Here is a 24,852-nt window from a genome sequence, read left to right as displayed (position 1 = left end):
TGCACCGTTTACGCCACACTCCTGTGTGTGTGTGTGTGTGTGTGTGTGTGAGAGTGTGTGTATATTTTTTTGTGGCTGTAAGCCAGCTCCTCTCCTCTCAGCAAGCAGGCATCAGAGGAGGAGAATAATGTGTAATTACAATAGACAATCTAAAACAAAGCCCTTCACTTTCAATGAGTTCCTCTTGGAGAAGGGAAGGTTACCTCAAGGGGGAATTCTAATGAAGCAGATGGCTGAGTGCTCACAGGGGCAGACGCAGACTGTCCTCCTTTCTACAGTCTGCCAACATTTGCAGCGTTCTGAGGAGCTTCACCTGTCTCTTGACCGCTCTTTGTGTGCATCTGTGAGTGAATGTGTGTGTGTGAGTGTGTGTGTGCAAAACGCTTTTGCTTATTGACACATCTCACAAGATGGAGGGAAAAAATAATGAGTGTAACCTCACAAAGTCGCCATTCCCCGCCACTAGCTGCACACATGTATGCACAGAGTTGAGAGCATGCAAACAACAGAGAGAAATAACACTCCGGGTAGGTGTTCCTTATATTTTATTCTATACCGTTTTATTTCATCCAGTATGTGTGCTTATCGACAATGCAGTTTTTGCCTCACTCCTTTCACTGCCACACAAACCATGAGCCATTGCTACTGTATGTATATGTGTGTGTGTGTGTGTGTGTGTGTGTGTGGTTGTCCAGTGGGTCAGCGCAATGTCCCGTAGGTGCATATCCAGTCACACCATACCTGTACAGTTCTCTTATTGCTTTTTCCCATAGTTCCAGTGTTAAATGCAGAAAAAATAGATATCCATTGATCGATAGCAAAGCGGTCAAAATACTGTCCTCCCCAAAAGGCTGCGTGTCCTTGTAAGAAGTGTTGAACCAGTCGCTGCCTTCATGAAACAAAAAGGTTGAGCCTTCAGGTAGAAAGTCTTGGTCTGTAGCATCATGTAACGAAAATGTCCCACTCCTGCGCCGCGCCAGAGTAGAGAGATTATACAATGTAAATGACATGTTTCCATACAAATCATGGACATGAACTCTGTACATACACACAGTTTGGTGAACATTGCTTATTAGTATCTGTTATGATGATGACATCACTTATTAAGAGAGTCTAAAATAAATACAGAAATATAAATAGGTCCTATGGAAATATATAAATCTGTATAAGTATCTTGCCGACATTACGTTCCCAACGTCAGATTAAGTGGAATTATAGTACATACTTCAGCAAATGAAAGACAGCTTTTAAAGCAGGATTTTTTTTTTTTTACATAAACCCTGATCTCTCCAAATACAGAACCCCCACCACATCTTTAATCGAGTGAAAAGCAGCCTCACCTTTAGCTTCAACACAGGATTTTCCAATCAGCTGCAACCAATAGAGAAACAATTGTACCATATGTTTTTTCAGACCCAAATCTAAGACACTAATTTGTATATTTGTTAGATTACAGAACCAAGTCAAATTTTTATATATGAACAAGCTGTAAAATAGCATGAATGAATGATTTTATATTGACAGCTACAAATAGGGACACCTGCCATTTAGCTGTACAGGGCCATTACCCTGAAGGATCTGAAGATGATTCAGTCTTTGAGTGAACTTGTACGCACCCCACTGTTAAATGGTATCCTTAAACTGGGTCAGATCCAGGTTACACTGGCCAGCAGCACACTTTGTTGTCAAAGTAACATTACTGTCGTGTTATTCCATCTCACTGGAGCAGCAGCAAAACAGGTCAGTTGTATTAGATGCTATGATAAACAGACCTTTCCACCACATATAGCAATCTTCATATCATATCCAATCACTCTGAGGTACGCTGTTATATGGAACATGGTGCTTGTGTATGAAATAAACTGAGCATTTGTGGATGGGTGGGGGTGGGGGGGGGGGGTTGGGGATTTGTGGTTATGAATGAGCAACGAGAGCCTCGGAGAAAAAACAAAAACACACGTGCCTCTTTCTCCCCCGAGAAATTCCAGGTTCGATTCCGCCGCTGCTACATCTAATCCTCAATCATAGCAAATGATTTCATTAGTGTGCATCGCTGACTAACCAACACATATTCATGGGCGAGTGGGGTGGCACAAAAGGAGAGGGAGGCTAAGATTAGGCGGCGAAATTGGAAGTGCACCAAGCGAAATCTGAGAATGCTGCATTACAGAAACAACCACGAGTTGGACGTGGTACAGAGGTGCCATGTGGAGCTCCATCATTGAAGCAACGCAGAAACCTGCTGGCTGTTTTCACAACACATTTGGTTATAGGGCCAACAGCAGGGCTGGATCCAGGTACGGCTCCAGGCAGAGAAATGTAATAATATTAATTTTTGCCAGACATTATGAGTTTGCATTAATTTTGCTTTTTATCTCAAAATACACAGTTTCAGTTTTGAGACTAGGCAGCCCTGACTTAGATTAGATTCAGTTGAAACAGAGCAACCATTTCATACAAATGCATGATGTTGAAATGAAACAATCCCTGACAGGAGCAAAACACAGACACGTCAGACGCTTTCCCACTGTTTCCTCTGTACTGATTTCAGAATAGCCTAGCTTGGGCAGACTGCTGGCAGCTGTCGTGATCCTTCAACTGCCCTTCATTGCTATTTCCTCCTTTGCCCTCAAACAGCCGTTTTCTTCCCCTGTTCAGATGGGTGACACAGGGAGACATAATGGAAATAGTTCCCTGCGTGAGCGAGTGAGTCGCTTGTTTTTCTTTATTCGCCTCTCTCAAAAGACACAAAGTTTCAAAGTCTCCTTATCTAATTCCCAGATGATTCCTAAAAAAAAACAAAAAAAAACACAGTCTCGATACTCCATTACGCTACAGATGCAGCTGCAACAAATAGTCTGCAAGGATGGAAATAGCAAATCCCCTCGAAGAATAAACATTGCTGTCAGGTGAAAATCTTGTTACTCCAAATTTCATGAACCTATGGCTTAAGAAACCCCTTTTTCATTTCCATGACATGATTTCAAAGCGTCATGGTTATCAATCAAAAACTGCTTTTCTTATTTTCATTAAAAAAAAAAAAAAGAGTTTTCTTGCATATAAAGTCCAGGACAGAATAATTTGCAAAGATTCTGGTCCCAGATGAAACAGACAGGTAAGCATGCAGATTGTGTCAGCTCGCTAACTGTTAGTGACAGATTCAGCTGATACACCCACCCACCCCTCTCCTAAACCACTTATCTGTGATAATAGACCAGACTAAGTTCAGGCCAACTAATCAATCCCTGTCCAATGTCTGTCTCTCTGTAAGCTCTGACCTGTGGCTCCCTGTCCCACCCTCCTTAGACAGCACCCAGCCCCAGTCATCGACCCTGCCAGGCAGCGCAGGAAACACAGTCACACACACACTTATACACTTGCTGCTAGCTATACAGCACAGCTCAAAGCTTTCCTTTATGTCATTCCAATCAATACCACAGTAAGAAGCATCCACTAGCACTCAGGAACAATCATAAGGCAGGGTGCAAAATGCCACCGGTCCAACCCGGAACAGCGCACCCTGTCAGCATGAGTACCCCATGGGGTGCCTGTCTTCCCGGTGACTGAGTGTCCGACTACATTGTTCCCTACACCTAAATAAGGTCATATCATGAGGGGAAAAAGGGGGACTTTTCAGGACGTCCAAGGCTAGCAGGTACAGGAAGACCAAGGTTAAAATGCCTACACTGTGTGCAGACAATCAGTATTCCAGAGGTGCAACAGTTCCCTCTATTCGCTTTCTGTCTATACTGTCGCAGAGCTTTGTCTCTTTCACCTCTCTGCCCCTCTAGATGGTGGGCTGAAGATTCCTGGGCCCCGTATCGTGAGGCCAACGTAAACTTTTCAGAGCCTTTCAGATAGTTGTTTACTGTAGATACAGGCAAGGTGTTAAATGGAGAGGAGAGGTGAACAAAACACTGCTCTAGCCATTAGTAACGCCTGCTCTGTCTGCGGAGAAGACCATGAAAAGGTCATGTGTATCCATGTAAAAGATATAATCCATTATCGATCTCACCTATGTAATATAATACAGGAGTAATTCTCTGATGATCAGCCAAATAATCATAGAGTTCTTGCTGTGTCGATTTCCCCTCAGTCTGTCTCATCTAATTCTACGTCAGGTGTTACATTTCACTTAATGATAGCACAGATCATGTCTGGATATGTTGCATTGAGCAGTTGGTTTTGTCACACTTGCAAATCACAGTAATGTTTGGTGTTGCATTGGATTGTTGAGGCAGTTCTGACAGAATGACAACAAAGCCATGTGCTTATCATTGTTATGATTAATCATTATATTTTCTCATATTCAGCGCTATGGTAGAATTTGTTTTTCTTTTTTTGCACTGGAATGATCTTGACATCAATGAATGATGTCTACATTTGGCCATTTATCTAAAAAAAAGTAAGGAAAAACATCAACACCCTAACATGTAGCACATTGTCAATAGTGTAGCTTTAAAAAAAAAAAGAAGAAACTAATTGAAATGGATATTCATATCCCACGTCTTCCTTAAGGTTACAGTTCATGTATTCATGTCTTCAATAAAAATCATACATTAAATCCCTAATCATAAAATTGGTAAGAACTACTGGCTATATAAACTGGCCTGGCTGGTGTGAATCCAATAAGAAAGTGGAAAATCAATTGGACATAGATTGGCTTACTGAAAATTCAGTTGAGGATATTTTCAGCAACATAAATGCTGTGGATAAAAAAAAAAAAATTGTTGAATAGTTTTTATTTTCTGCCAGGAACAGTCATTGTGTGCTCTTGTGGCTGAGTGCATGTCTGTAAATGTGCACTCCTGCAGCCGAGTGTCATGTCATGTGTATTGCGCTACCTTATTATGGGGACTTCTGGGAACTGTAATGAGGGGAGAGCATGGTCACTGTGCACCTCTGTGTGTGAGTCCATGATAGCCTGTTAGGGTCAAGGGATTACAGGCATGTCTTGTTAAATTAGGCTGCTGTGGCTGAGTGCTGTGACTGAGTTAGGGACTCAGCTGTCTGAGTGGAACCCGGGTCTGTCTTGGTGATGAGCTACAGACCAACATGTAGAAGCATATCACTGCTACACTCCTTTGGGAGCGTTGTGATACCTTGCTCTACTGTGCATTCAGTTTTCTCGACAACTCTGAGGCTCAGAGTCACCAGGATTTAGATGAATACACGTACATACACACAGAAAGGGCATTTTCTCATCTTTCACTTTTGACTGCAAAACATCCAAATCGATAATAGGCTTGCTCCATGAATGCAGCGTAGGCTATCTGAATCCAGATATACCTGCAGCAATGCAATCGAAACAGGGGGTCTGTTTTTGAATGATGTGCAGTTTCTCTCAGGGTTGTAGTACGCAGTTGTAGTACTTTATGGAGCTCCTGCAGTAAAGAGTTGGCTGTTTTGGGCAGCATATCGAGTCATATATCCACATTGGCTGACAACAATTTAGTCGGTAGTGGTTCTGTGTCTTGCTAAAGGACACTTTTTTTCAGGAGAAATGGCTGCTGATGAAAACGTCTGTTGTACATATTCAACTGGTGACCTTTTTAGTTATGGAACCGTCTTTACCCCCCCCCCCCCCCCATCCCCCCATCCCCCCCCGGGGGCACAGAGCCTTCAGTGCATCTACCATAAAGTACTTACTTTTAACAATAACAAATGTACATACATTCAACATCTCAAACTCAACACAAGCCTTCAGTGAGGAGACATGTCTATGTTGACCATATAGCAGCTACAGTAGAAGAAGTAATGAAGAAATTAAATATCAAGTGGCATATTTCCGTTTCTAGCACTTTTAGGATATTTCAGCTTGTGTACTGTATGTACTGTATTTGCTCAATAACTGAAAGTGTAGTGTTGGGGCTACTGTATTTTTTACTAACTTTGATTTTGAATTGTGAGTGCTACACAATGCAACACACAAGCTGTGGTTTAATGGAAGTCCTAGTTTTTTTTTTTGTGAAAAAAGGCAAATGTCCTTTTGATCAGTCCAGGGAAAAGTCTTGCCTTGCATTCGACTGTTCCACTGACTCACGCATGTATTCTCACTAACACTCACACATTAACAGTTGCACACAGTCAGGAAGAAAAAAACAACACATGCTTTCTACACACATTAAGTGGCATGAGCTTGGAAGACAAAGTGAGCTTGTTAGGACATGGTTGAGGACTCTGCAGAAAGCCAGTTGCTCACATACTGTTATGTCTCAATATTGAGATGGAGGGTAGCTCGCTGAACCCCTCTCGCCCTGCTTCAAAAAACAGTATTATTACGATAAAGTGGTATAAAATAAGGATCGATGGGCCAAGAGGAGGCGAATTATTACCCCACAGGAAAAGTCTTTTTGGTTTCCTAAAATCTCTTCTCCATCTCTCGTAAGGTTTTGAAAAGTTTATACAGAGGATAAATAAGTACAATCTAATAGATACATTTAAGGATCAACAATATGTGATCCTAAATGAGATGGTACAAGAGTCAGCCTGTCTTGAAGCATGTTGTTGTAGCTAAAAATGTAGATAATTTTTTTTTTTTTTGAAACACACAAAAAGCCTTTATACATGCAGGTATTAGTGCATAGGTTCCTGCAGAAAAAGAGTATTATTGTGTTGTCCATTGAATTATCTTCCCAAACATCACCGGATGAATTTGGCATAGTTATAGAAATAAAGAAAATGACTGTCCTGTTTTTCACACCCTCCTAGTCCCTTGATTAACTTATCATTTAAATATATCTCTATCTATATACAGTATGTATGAATAAAAAAAGACGTCAAAAGCTTAAAACAAATTTAGACTATTCTAAAGCTCTGAGTTACCAGGTAAAGAGTCTTTTAAATCACAGTAAATTTAAGATCTTGGTAAAATGAGAGGTGGAACACAGTGAAGTCTTTAGACAGAAAGAAAAGAATGCCACACATGGAGATAGTTTGTGTGTGTTTCAGTTCGGAGGAGCACAGGAGGGTGTGATCAATCCTCACAAATTGGAAGGGAGTTTAGAGCGGACAGTTTGAGGTTCTAAATCTGATGAGTAGGCAGCAGAGCTCCTCCTCAGTGGCAAAGCCGGGGAGGCCCCAGGAGACCGAGTCTGCTGAGGGTGCCCCGGAGACGTCTGGATTGGAGGAGTCATGCGCCCTGGCACTGAGCTACAGGGTTTGGGCACAAGAGTGGGTGAGGAAAAGGGTGAGGGGTAATATCCAGTTTCCACAGAGGAGCGAGGAGTTTGGTGGCCTAAGGCCTGGGCCACCTCCTGCTGCAGAGATGGGTGGGAGCTGGATAAAAGCTTTAGGTCCTCAGAAAAGCGGCCCAGTGGAGAATCTCTCCCTGTCGTGTGTGGCTGGCTGGGAAGCTGTGAAGGGAGTGAAGACTGAGGCATGAGCAGAGAACTGTGGGATCCTGTGGTGCTGGAGGGGTCACTGTAGTGGAAAGTCCTGCCTGCCACTGGGCTTTGAACGGTAGGGCTGGGCGCAACTGGGGTAAGGCAGGGGGAGGCGTTTGCTGAACCATACTGGGCCAGTGAGGCCAGGGCAGACCTCTCTAGGGACATCTGGTGAGGCAGGAAGCCAGACTGGAGGCCTGCTGGGCTAAAATGGCTGAGGGAAGATGGGGAGCCCTCAGCAGGCTGCTGGCTGTGCTGTCGTCTGCTAGAAGTTGGGGAGCCTTGTGGAGGGGAATGGAAGAGGTTTAAGCCACTGGTAGTCCTGCCTCCCCCAGCAAACTGCTGCAAAGGAGCCACCGGAGGAGGCTTGGGAGGTGGCTGGCTATGGAGAAGCTGCCCAGGCATAGGGCTGGACGAGCCAGTAGATATAGGACTCTGACAACGGGAGGAACCAATGAGTCCAGCTGTAATTCCACCAGAAGCCCCTCCTACAGGAAAAGCGGTAGAACCTCCTATATGGCTCCCTACTGCCCCTCCTGCTGCTCTGCCAATATGCCCTCCAATCACCCCTCCCCCTGGCCCACTCAAACCTCCTCCTATATGGCTAGTTGCTGTAGTTGCTGATCCACCAGAAGCCCTTCCCAACGATCCACCAGGATTCCCCACCACTGAATCCCCAGAAAGCCCTCCAAGTGGTCCCCCACATGCCCCGCCTGTCAATCCCCCAGTAACCACTCCCATTGATCCACCAGACGCCCTCCCTAATGATCCTCCAGTAGTCGTGACTACTAGTGATTCTCCTGAAGCCCCTCCCACTGATCCCCCAGAAGCCCTTCCAATTGATCCTCTGGAAACCCTTCTCATTGATCTCCTGGCTCCATCTCCCATTGGCCCACAAGTAACGCCCCCCACTGATCCACCTGATGCCCCACCTGCTAACCTGCCACAAGTAGCACCCACCAATCCTTCAGATATCCCTCCCACTGATTCCCCTGAGATCCCTCCTACTGATCCACCAGTAGCTCCGACCAAACCAAAGTGACCGTCGGGAGTCGCTTCTGTTGTTCCAGTTGTAAAGTCCTCTCCAGCCCAAGCGGTGTCTCCTCCAGTGGCTCCTTCCACAGAACCGCCACCTGCAGACCACCCTGTAGCACCACCACAAGCTCCAACTGCTCCTCCACTTATTCCTGACCCCGTGCTTCCTCCTGTAGATCCTTGGTGGAAGAGGTTTGAGAGAGGTGGGGTGCTGGAGCGGAAGGGCTGTAGATGCTGCGGTTGTGGGTGTAGCTGGGCCATACTAGATGAGGGTGAACCAGACGATGAGTATGGTCCGAAGGGGAACGCAGTTGCCCCTCCTCCACTGGACCCAGACCCAGACCCACCCCCACTAGGTCCACGCTGGCCTCCGCTACCTGAAGCCTGCTGGCTAGAGCCAGTTGCCCCTGAACCTGATGTCATGTGCTGAGCCCGAAAAGAGGCCAGCAATGGCATGTCCACCCCAGTGCGCAGTTTCGAGGGTGTGCTAGAGGGAGAGTCCCCAGCAGAGCCAGGTGCTTTGGATGAAGGAACAAATGTGTGGAACTTCTTGAGCCGGCTGGGAGGGTCCTTTAGAGACCCCAGAACAGAAACCGGAGGCCTGAAGAGTGTTGGTGGGAGGTGGGGATGGTGCGTCAGGGCAATGGCTACTGAGGTGGTGGCGGCTGCTGCCTGGAGAGGGGCCTGGATGAGGGGGGCCCAGATGACAGGGGTAGGCGAGGGAGGCGACTGGGGTGGGGCATTCTGCATGAGGTGTGCGCAGTGGGCCATGTCCCTGTCATGCTGCACAATCTGCTGGATGATCTCATTCTCCTGGTAGTTGAGTACACCAGAGCTGAGGTCGTGTTGTACCTTGTGCTGCAGGATGGAGTTTTTCTTGCCTTTTAAAGTACATGCACACACAAACACAAAAACAGAAAGAGACACAGAGAGAGTGATAGGTGAGAGAAGAAATAGGTAAAAGGAGAATGAGCATAAATCTTCTATGCAGATAGAACCAGGCTGACATTTGGGTGTACTCGAATAACCACCCTGTTTTCCAGCAACCATCTCCAATATAGCAACCTAATACAGGAACAGCTATGAAGGAAAAAAATAAAGACAAAAAAATGTACCTGAAAATCACAAGTGGGAAAAGGGAGTAAAAGAGATTTCAGAAAGAGATGGGGGAAGGAGAAGAAGGGAAAAGACAAAGCATAAAAGAGCACAGAATAAGAGAAACAACAAAAGATAGGTGGGAGATAACTACCCAGAGACAGACGTTCAGGATGCATGACAGCCTGAGGTGTAGGCGATGTATGTTTAACTAGCTATTACTGTGATTCCCTAGGTGACAGGGACAAAACATAAAGCAAACATTGTACCACGAGGTGCAGGTTCAGCCTGGGATAGAGTGTAATCTACGCTGAGGAAATGCGTCAAGTCTGTGAATATCTACTGATGTCATATTTCCTCTCCTGTTACTGGCTGATGACATCAAAAGGGAAGCACCTTTTAGGTCAGGGCTCAGTCTGAAACCGTACTGTTGTAAAATTCTAGCTTTCATGGGATAAGCCTTCTCATGACACAGAAATAAAAAAGTAATTTACAAATTTGAAATTTAGTATCAGAATAGAGCTTTTCACAGTCTGATTTTAAGAAATACTTGCTCATAATATTTTGTGCTCCTTCATATCATCAGCTGTGCACAAGGTCAAAGAGACACATTGGAGTTACATCACTATGAGAGGCATACTAACTGCTGATGCAACCTTCTAGAGAAATGTGTGCAACTCTGACCGCAAAGTCCATTAGTCTTTGTTGAATGGTTGCACTAGCAGTGACGGGGTTAATTCACATGGCTGACATTTTCAATTTGGTGCGAACAAAAGGCTGAGAAACCCGAAGATATTGTAAATGCAATTAGGCCCAGATCAATCTCTCCATTTTCTGTTATGACTGGTGGCAGATTAGTAGAGGAATTGCTGTGAGGTATTGTATCTACATCCAGCTTGACCCTGGCACCACCTGACCCTTTATCACCTGCACACCTCCAATCAGATTGTGCACAGTCCATCAAGTAATTAATTTACGGATCAGTGCTGTGTGAGTGACTTTATTAGCGAAGAAGGGTGTACATGAACATCAAGCCCCGCAGATAGGACATACACCAGAGACCATCTCACAGAAACATCACTATCAGCCCACCACATCTTTTCAAAGCAGCCATTTTCTACAAAGAGACCCCCTAAAGCAATTTCTCTATCCTCCATTCTAAACATAGCTGAGGATAAAACAGAGCATGCAGCGATGGCTGAGTGATGATACAGGCGTGCCTTTCATTGTGAATTTTTCATCTGCCCAGGCTGAGCCTGGGAACAGTGATGGATATGGAGAGAATGTCAATTGTATGCCTAAGAGATGTCACACAGGGATTTCAAAACCAGAGCTCTATCTGCATGTTTATATGAGGATGACTTTGAAAGTAATTTCAGTCATTGAGTATCAGTGTCGACATTTTTACAGCCCTAAAATTTTGTCAAAGAGCTGTGACTCTGGTTTGAAAGATCTTTCTTTTTTTTATATACGTGTCAGTGTGTCATTCTGAACATACACACGCAGAAAGTAAAACATAGATACAGTAATACTCTTCTACCCCACTGGTCAAATCTACTCTAAGCTGACCAGGTTGAAATGAGATTTATTATATGCCTTATTTACAAATATTAAAAACACCTTGATTTGCATTATATTATTATTTCTAACACTAACTGCAGCCTTCGTGTATTGATGACAGTTTGCAAAATACAGTTTGTTCAATCTTGAATTGTCTTTTTAAAAGATTATTTTCTTACCAATACGGTCCAGTCTGTCCAGTGCAACAGTTTCAAAGGCCCTTCTCATCATGGGATACTCCTCCAGCACCTCATTGAAGTTGTCGACAGACAGTGAGTACAGGCGACAGTATGTGTCCGCTCGGACGCTGGCTGTCCTTCTACCCCGCGTCAGCAAACAAATCTCTGCAACAAAACATAGCAAATAAACACAGTTATGTAGTGGGGTTAAATCCTGAAGCTTGCATGTTTTTGAGTTTAAATTTAAAACAGTTACACCAGTGACACTGCTATAGATTTCTCTGACAGACAACCGCTTTATCATCAACAGCTGACCAAAGTCAAAAAAAATGCTAATAGGTAGCATTTTCTGTTAAAGGCTATCCTAGGAACAGGCTCAGTCCCAGATTTATAGGGGAATCCATAATCACAACAAATCTCTATAATTTAAAAATGTCAAAGGCAATGATTTTTTAAAATCATTTTTTATACACAACCCATCCTACACACACATAAATAAATTGTAATTAAATAAATTATCTTAGAAAAAAATTGGCTCGACTAAGATCAAGTACAGCATGTTTTTGCACATGCAATAGAAAGTATCCCCATTTTCCATCCACATATATAGAGCCAAAGGTACTGTCACTGGGAAACTACCCTGGATCTTTGGAGTGGTGGACAAAAGAGTAACACAGAGTAACACATACTAAGACCCACCATTTCCCTGCAGTCAATAATACCCCTGTGATTTTACCTCTTTCAACATGACCTAAAGTGTAGGGTTATATGAATTGCTTTATCTTCCTCAGCAGATATAGTAGACCAAGTGACAAAGTAAAATACAATACAAACTTTCTCAACAAAAATGCGCACTCTCGACTTGTTTTGTTTTATTTTTTTTAGCATTAAAAACTCCAACTTTTCTGTAATCCATTGCTGCAGAACTTAATGCTATTTTCAGAGCTTAAAGGTCTGCCAGCCCTCATCTGCTATGTCCGCTCAGGAAAATAATGCTCCATTTAACAAGCTGCACTGCTGTAGAGCTCTGGCACAGAGGTAGTTTGTGTGGGTGCAAGTGTGTCTATACTGTATGCAGATGTCGCATGTGCACCATGCACAAGTGGGATATGTCTATGTGAGAGCCTGTGCTGGCACATAATGTGTGTGTGTGTGTGTGTGTGTGTGTGTGTACAAAAATGGATGTGAATGTACTATATGTGTGTGCCAGTGTTTTATTCATGAGACCAAGGCAGTATGAGAGAGTAAGGTGGTGAAAATACAGGCTATACCTTCTATATATACTTTATATACAAATGTATATGGATATACATGAAGGTACTGTATATATCTATAAAATGCTAAGTATTGTATATATGTTTCTATATATATATGGACGGGGGTTAGGTGACTTTGACATATGTATTTGTTAGAGTGCCATGTGTTTATACACATTCCCTAATGTCTTTTCTCTTCAGCTTTCATCTCATCTTCCGCCCTCCCTTCCTGTGTTCACGGTCACACTCCCTCTTTCTCAGAAACCCATTTCCAGCTCATCCAAACACACATGCTCTCAATTCTCCCACAGAATGCACTTTCCTACTTTGCCTCCCCTTAGCCTACATCAAATCAAATTTTTAAAGAATCCGTCATCCAACTTATCTCCAGAAATCTCATGCATAGTTTGACTCTCCACCATTACTGTCTTTCTCTGCATTGTCCTCTCCTTCCTCCTTTGCTTTTACCCTTTAGAATATTGCACATCTATAAAATGTTAGTGCATGTGGGTCTTGTTTTTATATTTTGCAAACTTGCAGCCCCACATACAGCGAGGGCCTCCTTGTACTGTATGAGGCAGTGTCCGCTTTAATCAAAAAACATGTGTAGCCCAGTCTGTTGTGTTTGATGACAGTGAGCTGTGTGTGGGTGTGTGTAAAAAAAAAAAAAAAAAAAATGTCATCAATGAAGCTGCGTGTGTGACAGGGGCTGGTAACAATCATGTCGGCTCTTCTCAATCCTCTTAAAAGCAGTGCTCCTGTTGATATATTAACAAAAAACTGCACATGAATTTGCAAAGTTTGCAGATACATTCCAACTCAACATTTATGAGGATCTGGTTTTCTTTATTGCAATTTGATTTAATGCACACCACTTACAATAGGAACCGCAGATGGAAAAGTTTCTGTATAGGACAGCCGTATCAGGCAGCTGCACAAGGAGTGAAGAAGGGAAAGCTTTCACAGCATGGCAGATGCTGGTAAGCACCACATATTTAATCTTCACTCTGCCTGAGACAGAATAAACCTTTTTTTTTCTGTGCAATTTAATGTGTACAGGTTGAGGTATGTATTATGGAAGTGACAACAGCAAGCAAAACATGAATAAAAAGATGGATTTTGGAGAGGTTTTTTTTTTTTTTTTTTAAAGTATATTTTTTGGGCTTTTTATGCCTTTATTTGATAGTATAGTGGAGAGAGACAGGAATCGGGGAGGCAGAGAGAGGGGGAATGACATGCAGCGAAGGGCCGTCCGATGCGGGATTCGAACCGGGGCCAACTGCAGCGAGGACTGTAGCCTCTACACATGGGGCGCCTGCTTAGACCACTACGCTACACGACGCCCCATGGAGAGGTTTTTTAAGGGGAGTACCACGTGTACCGCAGTGCATAGTTCACCTACTCTGAGCTGGCAGATGGTACAAAAGACTGTCAATGTTGACTCCAAAATCCCCCACCCTGCTGCACCTCTGTTCCCACTGGTAAAGTACCAATGGGAAGGGAAAAAAAACCCACTGGGCCATGAAAATGCCTCAGCTACACTCACACATAGACCAAAAACTGTCCACATTATGGGATTTGAGTAAAACTACAGCTGATTCAGTTTGTCAATGTCAAGTTTTCATTATTGTTGTGACTTTTCTAGCAACTAATAAAGACAGGAATTGCAGCTACTTCCCACCTGGATGAATGAAATCCATCCTCTCTGGACAAAAAAAATATAAAATATAAATCATGTACTATGCAAAGCGATCTCAAACAATAGCCCCACAATAAAGACACTCTCGTTGTGACACCTGGTTTAATATTTGTAGGGATTTTGCCCACTGCCAAAACATTTCTCAATATGATAACAGCCAATAAAAGCCACCACTAAACATCAAACACACACAAAAAAGTGTTCATGTACAGTATGTAGCATTCACTGCACGGCGACTGCGTAGGATTGCATTAGATTACAAAAAAGTGTGCATTCTTCTGGTCACTGAGTGTGAAGTGGTTATGATTGTGAGCAATGGTTTGAAAACTGAGATCAGGGAACGGATAGAGGGAGAATGTGTGATTTGACTGGACAGTGAGGGAGGTATATGCAGTGTATATGAAGCATAAGAACAACATCATGTGTAGTGTGTTACTGTTTGTGTTTGTGTGTGTGTGTGTGTGTGTGTAAGAGAGAGATCGAGAGCATGGGTGAATGGACAATGGCCAAGTTAGCAAGAGAGCTGTGTGAATGTGAAAGATAAAATACCATGCTCTTCTTTCTGTGTCTGTGTGTGTGTGTGTGTGTGTGTGTATGTATGTGTGTGTGTGTGTGTGTGTGTGTGTGTGTGTGTGTGTGTGTGTGCGTGTGTGTGTGTGTGTGTTTGCACATGTGTGAGTGCGTACCATAAGTGTGTGCTGGTGGGGCAGCCCTGGCTGTAGCAGTGCTGGGGGTCCATTTCCCGCAGCACTGCTCCAGTAATCCCCTCTGGAGAGGAGCATCGCGGCTCTGTATTAAATCCTCTTGTCCCGTGGCTTTCTGGATGAAGCCAACACTGCCAAGATGAGGCGGTGAGCTGCAGTGAGCCCTCTGGCCTCATCTAACTGTCTTTGCAGAAAGCAAGTGAAGCCCAGACACTTAACGGTGCCATCTGAACTACAAGTGTAGAATAAATAAATAAATAAATAAATAAATCCACGGGAGGGTTTGGATCTGGTGCAACCCACCTCCAGCTACACAATAAGAGATTAGTGGACATCTCTGAGAACTGAGAGGTTAAACACAGGCAGCTTCTCTGAAGATCAACACTGTCCTGAATATCTGGAACTTTAACACTGGGAGGCCAGTGAAATGTGGCATCAAAATAAAGAGATGGTTGTTTTTGGTAGAAGTGGATTTAATTTAAATAGAAAAATACATGTGATGGAAATATATATAATAGGGCTCATAATGAAATAGTAAATGAAACTCAAAACCTAAAATGATTTGTTGAGTGGTGAGTGCCATAGACTGCTTCCGAAAGAGATCTGACAAAACTCACTGCATCTACTCACTGAATTGTATCTGACATAAAAGCAGAAGAAATAAATCGCATCTGCTATTCATCTACCACCAAACAATTCATTTCAGATTTAGATTTCTCTCAGTTTTATATCAGTTTTTGTATTAAACTCATCATATTTGTTTTCTACTTACAGTTATATGGAGCCCCATGCATTTATTCCATATTTCTTTGTGTAATATTGGACTATTTACTCCAAATTGTAAAACATAAAATATGCTATACTGCTGAGTGAACTTCTGTCGTGCACTGTTCAACTCGAGGCGGCTTTTGCGGGTGGTTTGTGAGTTACATACAATTTATTTATGAATGCTCTACTCCCACTGCGTACTCACATTTCCTGTGACTCATCGCAGCGCTCCCCAAATCCTGCATGAAATCATAGAACCGGCTTAGTTGGTGTAGCGCTTCCTGTATTCTATGAGGGGCGTGTGTTTTCTCCTCAAACTGACTGTCACTTCTACAATTATTCATTTCTGTGTGGTCCTTACTAACAAAGAGATGATTCATAGTCAGCCCAAAATTGTGGGCTTTGTTTGCTCAAATTAGCAAAGTTATAATATCATCATGATACAAGATAACTAATATCTGGCTGAGAATTCAATATGTCATTGTACTCAATATTATTCATTCTAACAGCAAAATCGGTACAAAGATGCAATTCGGAGAATAAACCCATAAGTAATACTTGATGAATCTTTCCATCCCGTCCCCCTGCTGTCCTCTTCTGCTTTGAGTTTATCTAGCCCAGCAGCGATATCTGTTCCCAAAATGGTGTTAGTGAAGTAGACACAACACCGTCACAGTTTCCCGAAGAAAAAAAACTCAACTCTGCACTAGAAGATGTTGCTTTAAGGTAGCCATAGTGTGTTTCATTTTCACACTTAAGTGACAATACATTCATCAAAATTGGATGTTGCTCCGAGAAAGAAGGAATAAGACGTCATGTGCTGTGACCTTGGTGAGAAAACACATGACTGGGCTTCTGTTGGACAATGCAGCCCACGTGTCCTGGGCTCTTACTGGCAAGATGCTTCGCCCCGAGTCCCCTGCACCATGCTCTCAAAGTGGAGAGCCGACTGCATGCTATGCCAGTGTGTGTGCATGTGTGTGTGTGTGTGTGTGTGTGTGTGTCTGTGAACGTGCGCGCAGTAGGGCAAGCACAAAAGGGAGAAAAAACGATAGACAGCCTGAGCACATATGTGTTTTCATACTGTGAAACAAGGAAGTGAAAGAAACACATTCATTGTGTGTTAGTAGTATATATGAAGGAAAATCTATTGAAACCCTGAACCCATTTAAAACAGGCAGCTGAGCAGTAGATATGGTTTAGAATTTGTATCTCAAATTTAATTGATGTGATTTTTCTGCATCATATTCACTTCTAAACATAATCAAATGGGTCAACTGTTTAGGACTGAGAAAATGATAAATCTCCATTGTCACTGTGTAATGACGAGTCTACATGTGCAGATAAATAAAGGGTTACAAACTATGCTCTCTGTGAGGTTTTATTGACTTTCTTTTTGCTACATCTGCACTGGGAGCAGGAGGCTGAGCAAAGTACAGTCAATAAAAAACAACTCTTTTACTAGGTAAGACTGGTGCAAGAGAGGCTGTAGCACAGAGGTGCAAACAGATTTTCATGTCTAAAAATCATTAATACCCAAGAGATGCATCAGACAGAGCATCAGGGAGTAAAGGGTTAAACTTATTACGGACTTCATTTAGTCAATGAACACAGTGGAAAATGGAGGACAAACTAGAACAATTGCTCAGTCATGAATATTAGTAATGAATGTGTTCATATTGTGTGTGCATGTTCTTCGGGTATATGTGGCCAGTTTAGGGAATAACAGTAAAATCTGCTCAGGGCCTTCTTCTCTGTGTATGACTTTCCAATCACCGCTACATTATAATCTACATGTACTGACTATAAACAGTAGATAGCACTATACAGTGCAACATGCATGAACTGTATGTATACATGTGCAAATGCTGGCATTTGAAAGTGCTATAAAATAAGTTTTAACTATCTGCATATAACTGCATGTGTGTATGGTTATACCTGCCTTATTTCCTGCTTGTGCGTACTGATGTGAATTAATGAGTATGAGCAGGGCTGCTTGGTCTGTGATGAAGTATCTGTGTCCCGCAGCCTGGTCTGGCAAAGCTCACCTGGATCCTGAGTCCTGCTGTCAGCTCCCATCTCCCTCCCCGACACTGCCCCCAGCGCGCGGAACGGACACTCTCTAACCTTTGAAATATCCACAGTGGGCTGCCTGATTCCCCGTGACATGCCATGCTCACTCCCTCACAGCATTAGCATAGCTATGCAAACACCTTCCGTTTGGCTAGCATGCACACACTGGTGTTTCTCAGCACCATGGCGGATGCTGGGGTCCCATCACATCTCATTGTCTCTGATGGGTGATGTTTATGTTGGTGAGAGATAAAAGGAAACAATAAAACTACATTCAAGGACCTGGAAGTGTTTGTTCACACAGTACTTACAAATGTAAATCATTTTTGGTTTAAATCTTAACTTCGAAAGACATTTCTATTGTTCTGTGAATAATATTTAGTGATGCTAGCAGCATGGCTCTACAGACTGGCAATGTCAGGCTGTCGATCAGTCCACCACTTTATCCAGACTGAAATATCTCAACAAGAAAATGGAAATAGGGCTGTTTTTTTTTTTTCAACAAACGGACAATCTGCGTCAATGAGTAAATGCATTAGTCGAGAAGAATAATCGACCTGATTCAACTTGCATTTTGAGTCTAACTTCCCTTTTTTTTTGCTACCTCACAGCAGACAGAGCAATGCAGGGGCAACAGTGTAGCAGGCTGTAAACATAACAAACAGAGTCTTGTATAAGAATGATTGAACCACAAAACTGACTGATGGAAACAGAGGACAGTATGAGGCAGGGCAGAGCGACTCGTTTCTGTTGGCCGCTCGGATACTCTCAGGTCTGGTGTCCGGCTGACAGCGCCAGCAGGAGAGACACTCAAAGGTGCAGTAGAATTTGAGCTATGACCAAACATGTGTTTTTAGAGTCATGTACAGGAGATTATGGTGTGGGACAGTTGAGCTTCTGCAATGAAGAAAAGACTCAGTGATAATCTTGTGAGTGTTTATGAAAAAATATCAAATAAATACTAGTAAACAGAAAGCATGAACCAATGAACTACAAGTACCTGACCAATTAATATCCAGAAGAATGACACTGCCCCCACCCCAAACAACATATCACATCGCACACTGTATCAAACACAGCATTGTATCATTTATCATCCCATCCTAACCAACCTGTCATGTTACATAAGACTATTCTATGTATCATCATATCCCCCATCCTGTCACTCGCTGTCATTTGCTGCAGTGCCTCAAACTTCAGGTGATGCTGCTTCAGAATACGAGGTGCAGGGGTGTTAACTGGGTTAAAGACCAGGAGGATTACCTGGGCCTTAGCTGCTGCCAGCCTCTCTCACAGACTCACTCAGTCAGGGTGGGCATTTGGCAGCTCGATAGACCAGCCAGTCTGAGCTCAGACAGGGGGAAAAAGGCAAAAGAAGTGAAAGAGAGGGGAGACGGGAGGAGTATTAGTTCCCTAACCCAGACCTTCACAGGACAACGGACTTAGAGAGCACCATTCACAGAGAACCAGTCAGAGACTGAGTAAAGCCAAGAAGATGACACAAGAAATTTCAAACTGTGCAGTCAACTTACTCTCCTCATTTTCCTTCTCCCGTTCTCCGACTCTGTCACACTTTCTCCCCCCACCCCACTCACAGAGCTGCTACGAGCCACTCAGTCAGAGTCAAAGTGAACCATCTTAGCCGTGCAATCAAAGGCAGCTTTTGATAAGCACCTCTGACTGGCATACAGGGCCACCACAAGGTCACTGAGCTCTACTCCCACCAGGAGAGATCCACAGTCTGCACTGGCAACACATCAATTACTGCAGGCAACAAAGGATGAACTATAACAACACAATAACCTGCTCAGTCTGGGCACTGAGGGGGCAGCAGAGATGCTGTTTCGATAAGTGTTTCAACACTGAACTATAAGGAGAGAAAGAGGCGAGCAGAGGCGGGGGTGGAGGGTGCATGTTTACTTTCTGAGCCCAGAGCGGCGTCCAGAAAGCGCGCTTGGCAGCGATCCATGTGTCCCTTGGCGTTAGTACTGCAGTCACATTACATTTCCCCTCTCCACTGGATTGCTGTGTGCCCAGCCGATGCTCCCATCCAGGACATGTCGTGTCCACTTTAGACTTTAGGCTCTCTGGCTCGAGCTAATCCAACAGCTAACAAACTGGAGCAGACTGCTGAGTATATAATTATGTAAATAATTCAGGTCGTCTATGAATGAATGAGTTATGGTACATGAGTTTGCTGAGATGATGATGAGCACATACGCACGCCATTTGCTGTACTGTAAACTGGGACCCGCTGACAGAGTGTGCTTGACAAAACAGAATGCTCCTCAACCACTGGACGGCTTCTGCTCCTCAATCACATGCTCACACAATCAAGAGCACACCCATCACATATACAAGGACTAAACATTGCAATCCACATCGAGCAGATCTCAGCGTTCTTGCACATGAAAATAAATAATAATAAAAAATACTCATTGTTTTTGACCTCCTGCTTGCTGATACTGACAGCCACACTGAGATCCACATGTGCCACATACTCCCTGTGCTGATCCTGCACCAATTAATTTCATGAATGACTAACTCGTGTTTGGTAACAAATCCCCAGTGGCTCTAGGCTTACCTCACAAGCCCCCACCCTTACACTCCCAGCGGAGTGCCACTGCTAGGAAAAGTCACAGAATAATGGAGTCAAAAGCCTTGTGCTTATAATGCACAAACGGGAAAAAATAATTACAGATCCATAGCTTAAGATTAAAGCGATCGAGCCAGTTTCTTCTCCAGAACCAGTGTATTTTATACTACTCATGTTAAAAAAAATATAGATATGGATGCATTCACTCTAATGCATTTAGATGACATTGCCGTCTAGAGCACACTCGGTTCAGCATCTTTGAGTGGCAGAACGTCCAAGCTGTCGCATAAACTGTGCCATTACCCGGACTCATGCGCCAGAGACAAGCCCATAAGCTCACTCAAACTCTCTCTGAATCTGAATTCTGCCTTGCTGAGAAGGGAGGAAACATTTTGGACAACATGGCCCTAGAGAGAGCTGGGGCCATGTTGTATAAAATGTTGATTAGTTTTGGCATGTGTAGAGATAGATTGCCTGCCATCTTTTCATTATTTCTGTGGAACCCCCCAGGAGAGAGGGCATGGAGATGGACTTGAGCAGGCAAGGCGTAATTAAACTTCTACAGGCAGGTCATGTGCTGTTAAATGCTTTGCCACCATTTCTCATTACTTTACAGTGTAGTCTAAATGATATGCTGTCACTGGGCAAATTAATTGGTATTTGGTGAGTGCAGTATGGCAGCATTGTCTCCTACATGTGTCATAAGCTCTGTAGGACCATGAGAGGGCTACACATTATCTGACCCTGATTAAGAACATAACGCGAGTTAAAGTGATTCAACTACTAAGCACTCATGAATGAATACTGTATGAATACAGAATGTAATTCCACAACTTTCTGACACCTTTGACCTTTCAATGCATATTTCTTAACTTGCACTACAACAATTGCTGTTTCCTTAATTTGGGTTCGCCCTACATTTAAGAGACAGCTCATGATGTGAATTAAGGGAAAAGTCCTGCATAAACCATGAAGCAGAATTTTAAGTGAGGTGACAAGCACAGCACAACATACTACTTCAAGCTCACGACGAGCTAATATTAGAGCCAGAATAGCATTATCCAAATGCTGTTGCCTAACAAATCAAAATTCTAGGCCAACCTCTTAAGGGGCTAAAGGACAGCATTATTCATATTAAAACAGGGCAGATTTCAGCTCCACAGAACAGAGGGACGTGAGTGTGTGTGTGTTTGTGACCTTTGAGTTTGTGTTTCTGCAGCAGAACTAGCTCGTCTTACCTCCAAAGTAAGAGCCATCCGAAAGCTTGGTCTCTTTATTGCCTTTGGTTAGTACGCTGACGACCCCATGTTGGATAAAGTACATTTTCTTGCCGATGGTGCCCTCCCTGATGATGTAATCCCCCGGCTGGAACACCTCGAACCTCAGCTTGGTGAGCATGGATGTGACAAAGTTGGGGTCGGCGTTGGCAAACAGAGGCATGGACGCCACCAGCTTCCGACAGTTGAAGTTGATGATTTCCTGTTTGAGCGTGCAGAGAAGAATTGAAAACAGCCGTTAAGTAAGAGCAGTCGAAGCTTTACAAAATGTATTGACCCCTCACAGTTTCAGATAAGTGCTATATTAGAGTAACAATGGGCAAAATGTCAGGTGTGCAGACATTTGTTTTTGTTTTACTCTTGTTTGGATTTTGATTCAAAAGAATAAAATATCTTTTTCTCCCACTTTGTGCTTGTGTAAGGTTAAAATGTCAGGGAATGTGAACTGAACTGAGGGGAATGTCGAGCTTTACACAGACTTTTGAATGCATCACAGCCCCGTGTGCACAAGACCACTCATCCCACCTCTCTGAGAGGCTCGTTCAGCTCTCCCAGGATGCTCTCCTCATCGAACATCTTGCCCTGGTAACGGTGCTCGTAGTAGTCATGGATCCTCTGCCTCATATCTGCCGGCAGCTTGTGGAAGGACATGTACTGCTCCACCTGTTTGTACTGCAGGGACACAGAGACACACAACAATCAGGTTACTCAAAGGCCACAGTCTGTAGCACGGATACACAGCCACAGGGAACAGCTGGCACTGAGGTCAGACACACGAGGAAATGGAGACGGATACATACAAGCCATCGCAGGTTAGGCCCGACAAGACACCACTTTTCCTGTCTTTGATCATGCCTCTTACACTCTCGCTGTCTCTCTCAAAAGGCAGAAAGCAGGGGGCAAGTGTTTAGTCATGCTGTCAATTCACGGGTAGCTTGTAAACGATCCACAATTGTGGCAAATCTGGATTGGCACAGAAAAATTCTTAAAGTACCGTAAATGTGTCTGTGTCAGAGTTCAGGTGGGTAGGAGCTGGTCTTACTTTATCTACATGTAGTGAGTTGTAATTTGTAATGGACAATCTGATTACAGGTATGACAAGCATTTCTACACCAGGGAAATAGAAAAGCTGACACCATATTGATATTCATTAATGGCAATTGCATAATTTGCATCCACATACTGCATATCTAATACTGTCATACATAAATCAAATGAGTGGTTGCATGATACTGTAGTGTCCTGTATGTGGAGGCTACAGTACAATGAAGACAAGTGAGAAAAGAGTTGGAGGAAAGGTGTGACATGATTACAAATTCAAATCAAAAGTTAGTACAAGCTGCTAGAGACAATGATGGTGTGTGTGTGTGTGTCTGTGTGTGAATGCGTGTATTTTTGTATGTGTGTGTAATTATACATTTCTGTGTGTGAACATCATAAATTAAACCAAATAATAATTAATACTGACTTAAAGGTCCCATATTGTATAAAGTGATTATTATTTTTTGATTATTAGCAGCTAGGTGCTATATTAATACTGAAAAAGTAATAATCGTTCAGTCCACAGAGAAATGTGGCTCCAAAGGCTCCTCTCTTCTGATTGGCTCACCTACCTGTTGTTTCTACAGGAAGAAGCCTGAGAGAGGAGATGTAAAACTAAATTCAGATGGTTTTTGGTTCTTATTGATATAAAAAAAAAAAAAAAAACACTGGAAAAATGTAAAATATGGGACCTTTGAAAATCATATTTTTGTGTACCTAAGAATAACAGCGTAGGAAATGACCTCAATACACAATATGCACTGTCATGGTTACATAGAAATTACACTTAAGATGATATCAAAAATATTTGCATAATTTTACTGAAACTCTAAATCCATACAATAGTCCTGTTGATAATGCCTATTTATATACCTGAGTGCTGTGTTGCAATTAGTGACAAACAAAGCCCTGTGGCTCCTGTAACACCATGTTCACCAAAACACTTATCAAAGTGAAGACTGTGTGTGTTTGTGTCCTCTGGTCTTTATGTTGTTAAAAATTAAAAATAAAAGTAATAAATGTGTGTCAGATGGCCTTTCACTGATTCTGCAGTATCGGAAGCAGAAATGCAGATCAAAGCACACAGAGAGTACCTCGGGAATAATAACAGGTAGAATCCTTGACCCTCAGAGAAAGAAGAAAAGAAGAAAATTAACCATTCATAGGGCAATGCCGGCGGTGCTCTTTGATCACCATTTCTACACCGCCAACAGCCTTACCACTCAGAGACACCGTTAACCTCAGATGTCTCCCTCTTTGTTATCTGACTTTACTACCCTAGTCACCGCTAATCTTGGAGATGATCATCAAAAGGCCAGTCTTGTGGAAATGTAGCACAGTAAATAAGGACAGCTGCCTTGTGCAAGTCAGACAGTTTTTTTGTGCGAGCAGGAAAGCTGTCAAGCTTGCTGAGAATCAGGGGATGTAACTGGAGCTTGAAAGAAATGCATACCAGGGTTGGAATCCTCTACTCTAAAACATGCATGCAGACTAAACTATAACCACCTTAGGATGAGGTCTGGTCAAGGTTCTGCAGGTAACATTCCCCTGCACTGACCCACTGACACACACAAACACACTCCCTGCTGTGTTTGTAATCTTCCTTTATGCAGCCCCGGCTTTCACCCTCTACAATGATCGGTCCTGCAATGCTCGCTTTTCTTTTTTTTTTTCTCTTGCCTCCTCTTTGCTAAATTTGGATGGGTTTTAGTTAGATTGTGTTTGACCAAAGCCCTTCGAGGCCCTCACAGACAGAGAAAACAGTCTGGAGTCAGTCTGTGCATATTGATGATACAGCTCCCCCCCCCCCCTTGTGACCAGTTAGCTAACAACTGTAAATGCCCCTGCTGGTAATCATCCTTTTTAATGCATTGTTAGCTACACAAAGACAAATCACAAACACTGGAATGTATACATGCTACTGTAAGTGCAAGGGTATACAGTTTTGTGTGCATATAAAAACACACGAAATGCAACGCATAAGGCCATCCTCATATGATATACTTAAAATATGAGTTCCTGTCTTAGCAATGTCAAGTGAAGTATTTGACATTATATGTGTCAATGGTGTGTAAAGTGACCTGGAAAATTTAATACTTGCACAGGCAAGAAGAAGACGTGGAAAGAGCCTTTTAGATATCCAGTGGGGTAAGGGTTTCAGTCTTTATCCCTACAATCCTTTTG

General features: G+C 43.1%; 1 protein-coding gene across 1 annotated transcript in view; it reads right to left on the bottom strand.

The window, feature by feature from the left end:
- Positions 1-5,612: 5,612 nt before the first annotated feature.
- Positions 5,613-24,852, bottom strand: part of hcn4 (hyperpolarization activated cyclic nucleotide-gated potassium channel 4) — a 68,216-nt gene continuing 48,976 nt past the window's right edge. The window contains exons 5-8 of the mRNA XM_056373438.1: positions 22,153-22,299; positions 21,589-21,829; positions 11,255-11,419; positions 5,613-9,301 (exon numbers count right to left, since the gene is read on the bottom strand). Of these exons, the coding sequence (XP_056229413.1) occupies positions 6,984-9,301; positions 11,255-11,419; positions 21,589-21,829; positions 22,153-22,299 (2,871 nt within the window). The 3' untranslated portion in view covers positions 5,613-6,983. The remainder of the gene's footprint in view (positions 9,302-11,254; positions 11,420-21,588; positions 21,830-22,152; positions 22,300-24,852) is intronic.

This window comes from Seriola aureovittata, chromosome 1 (genome assembly GCF_021018895.1).
Source record: "Seriola aureovittata isolate HTS-2021-v1 ecotype China chromosome 1, ASM2101889v1, whole genome shotgun sequence".
NCBI lineage: Eukaryota > Metazoa > Chordata > Actinopteri > Carangiformes > Carangidae > Seriola > Seriola aureovittata.
This window is presented reverse-complemented; position numbering and strand designations above follow the sequence as displayed.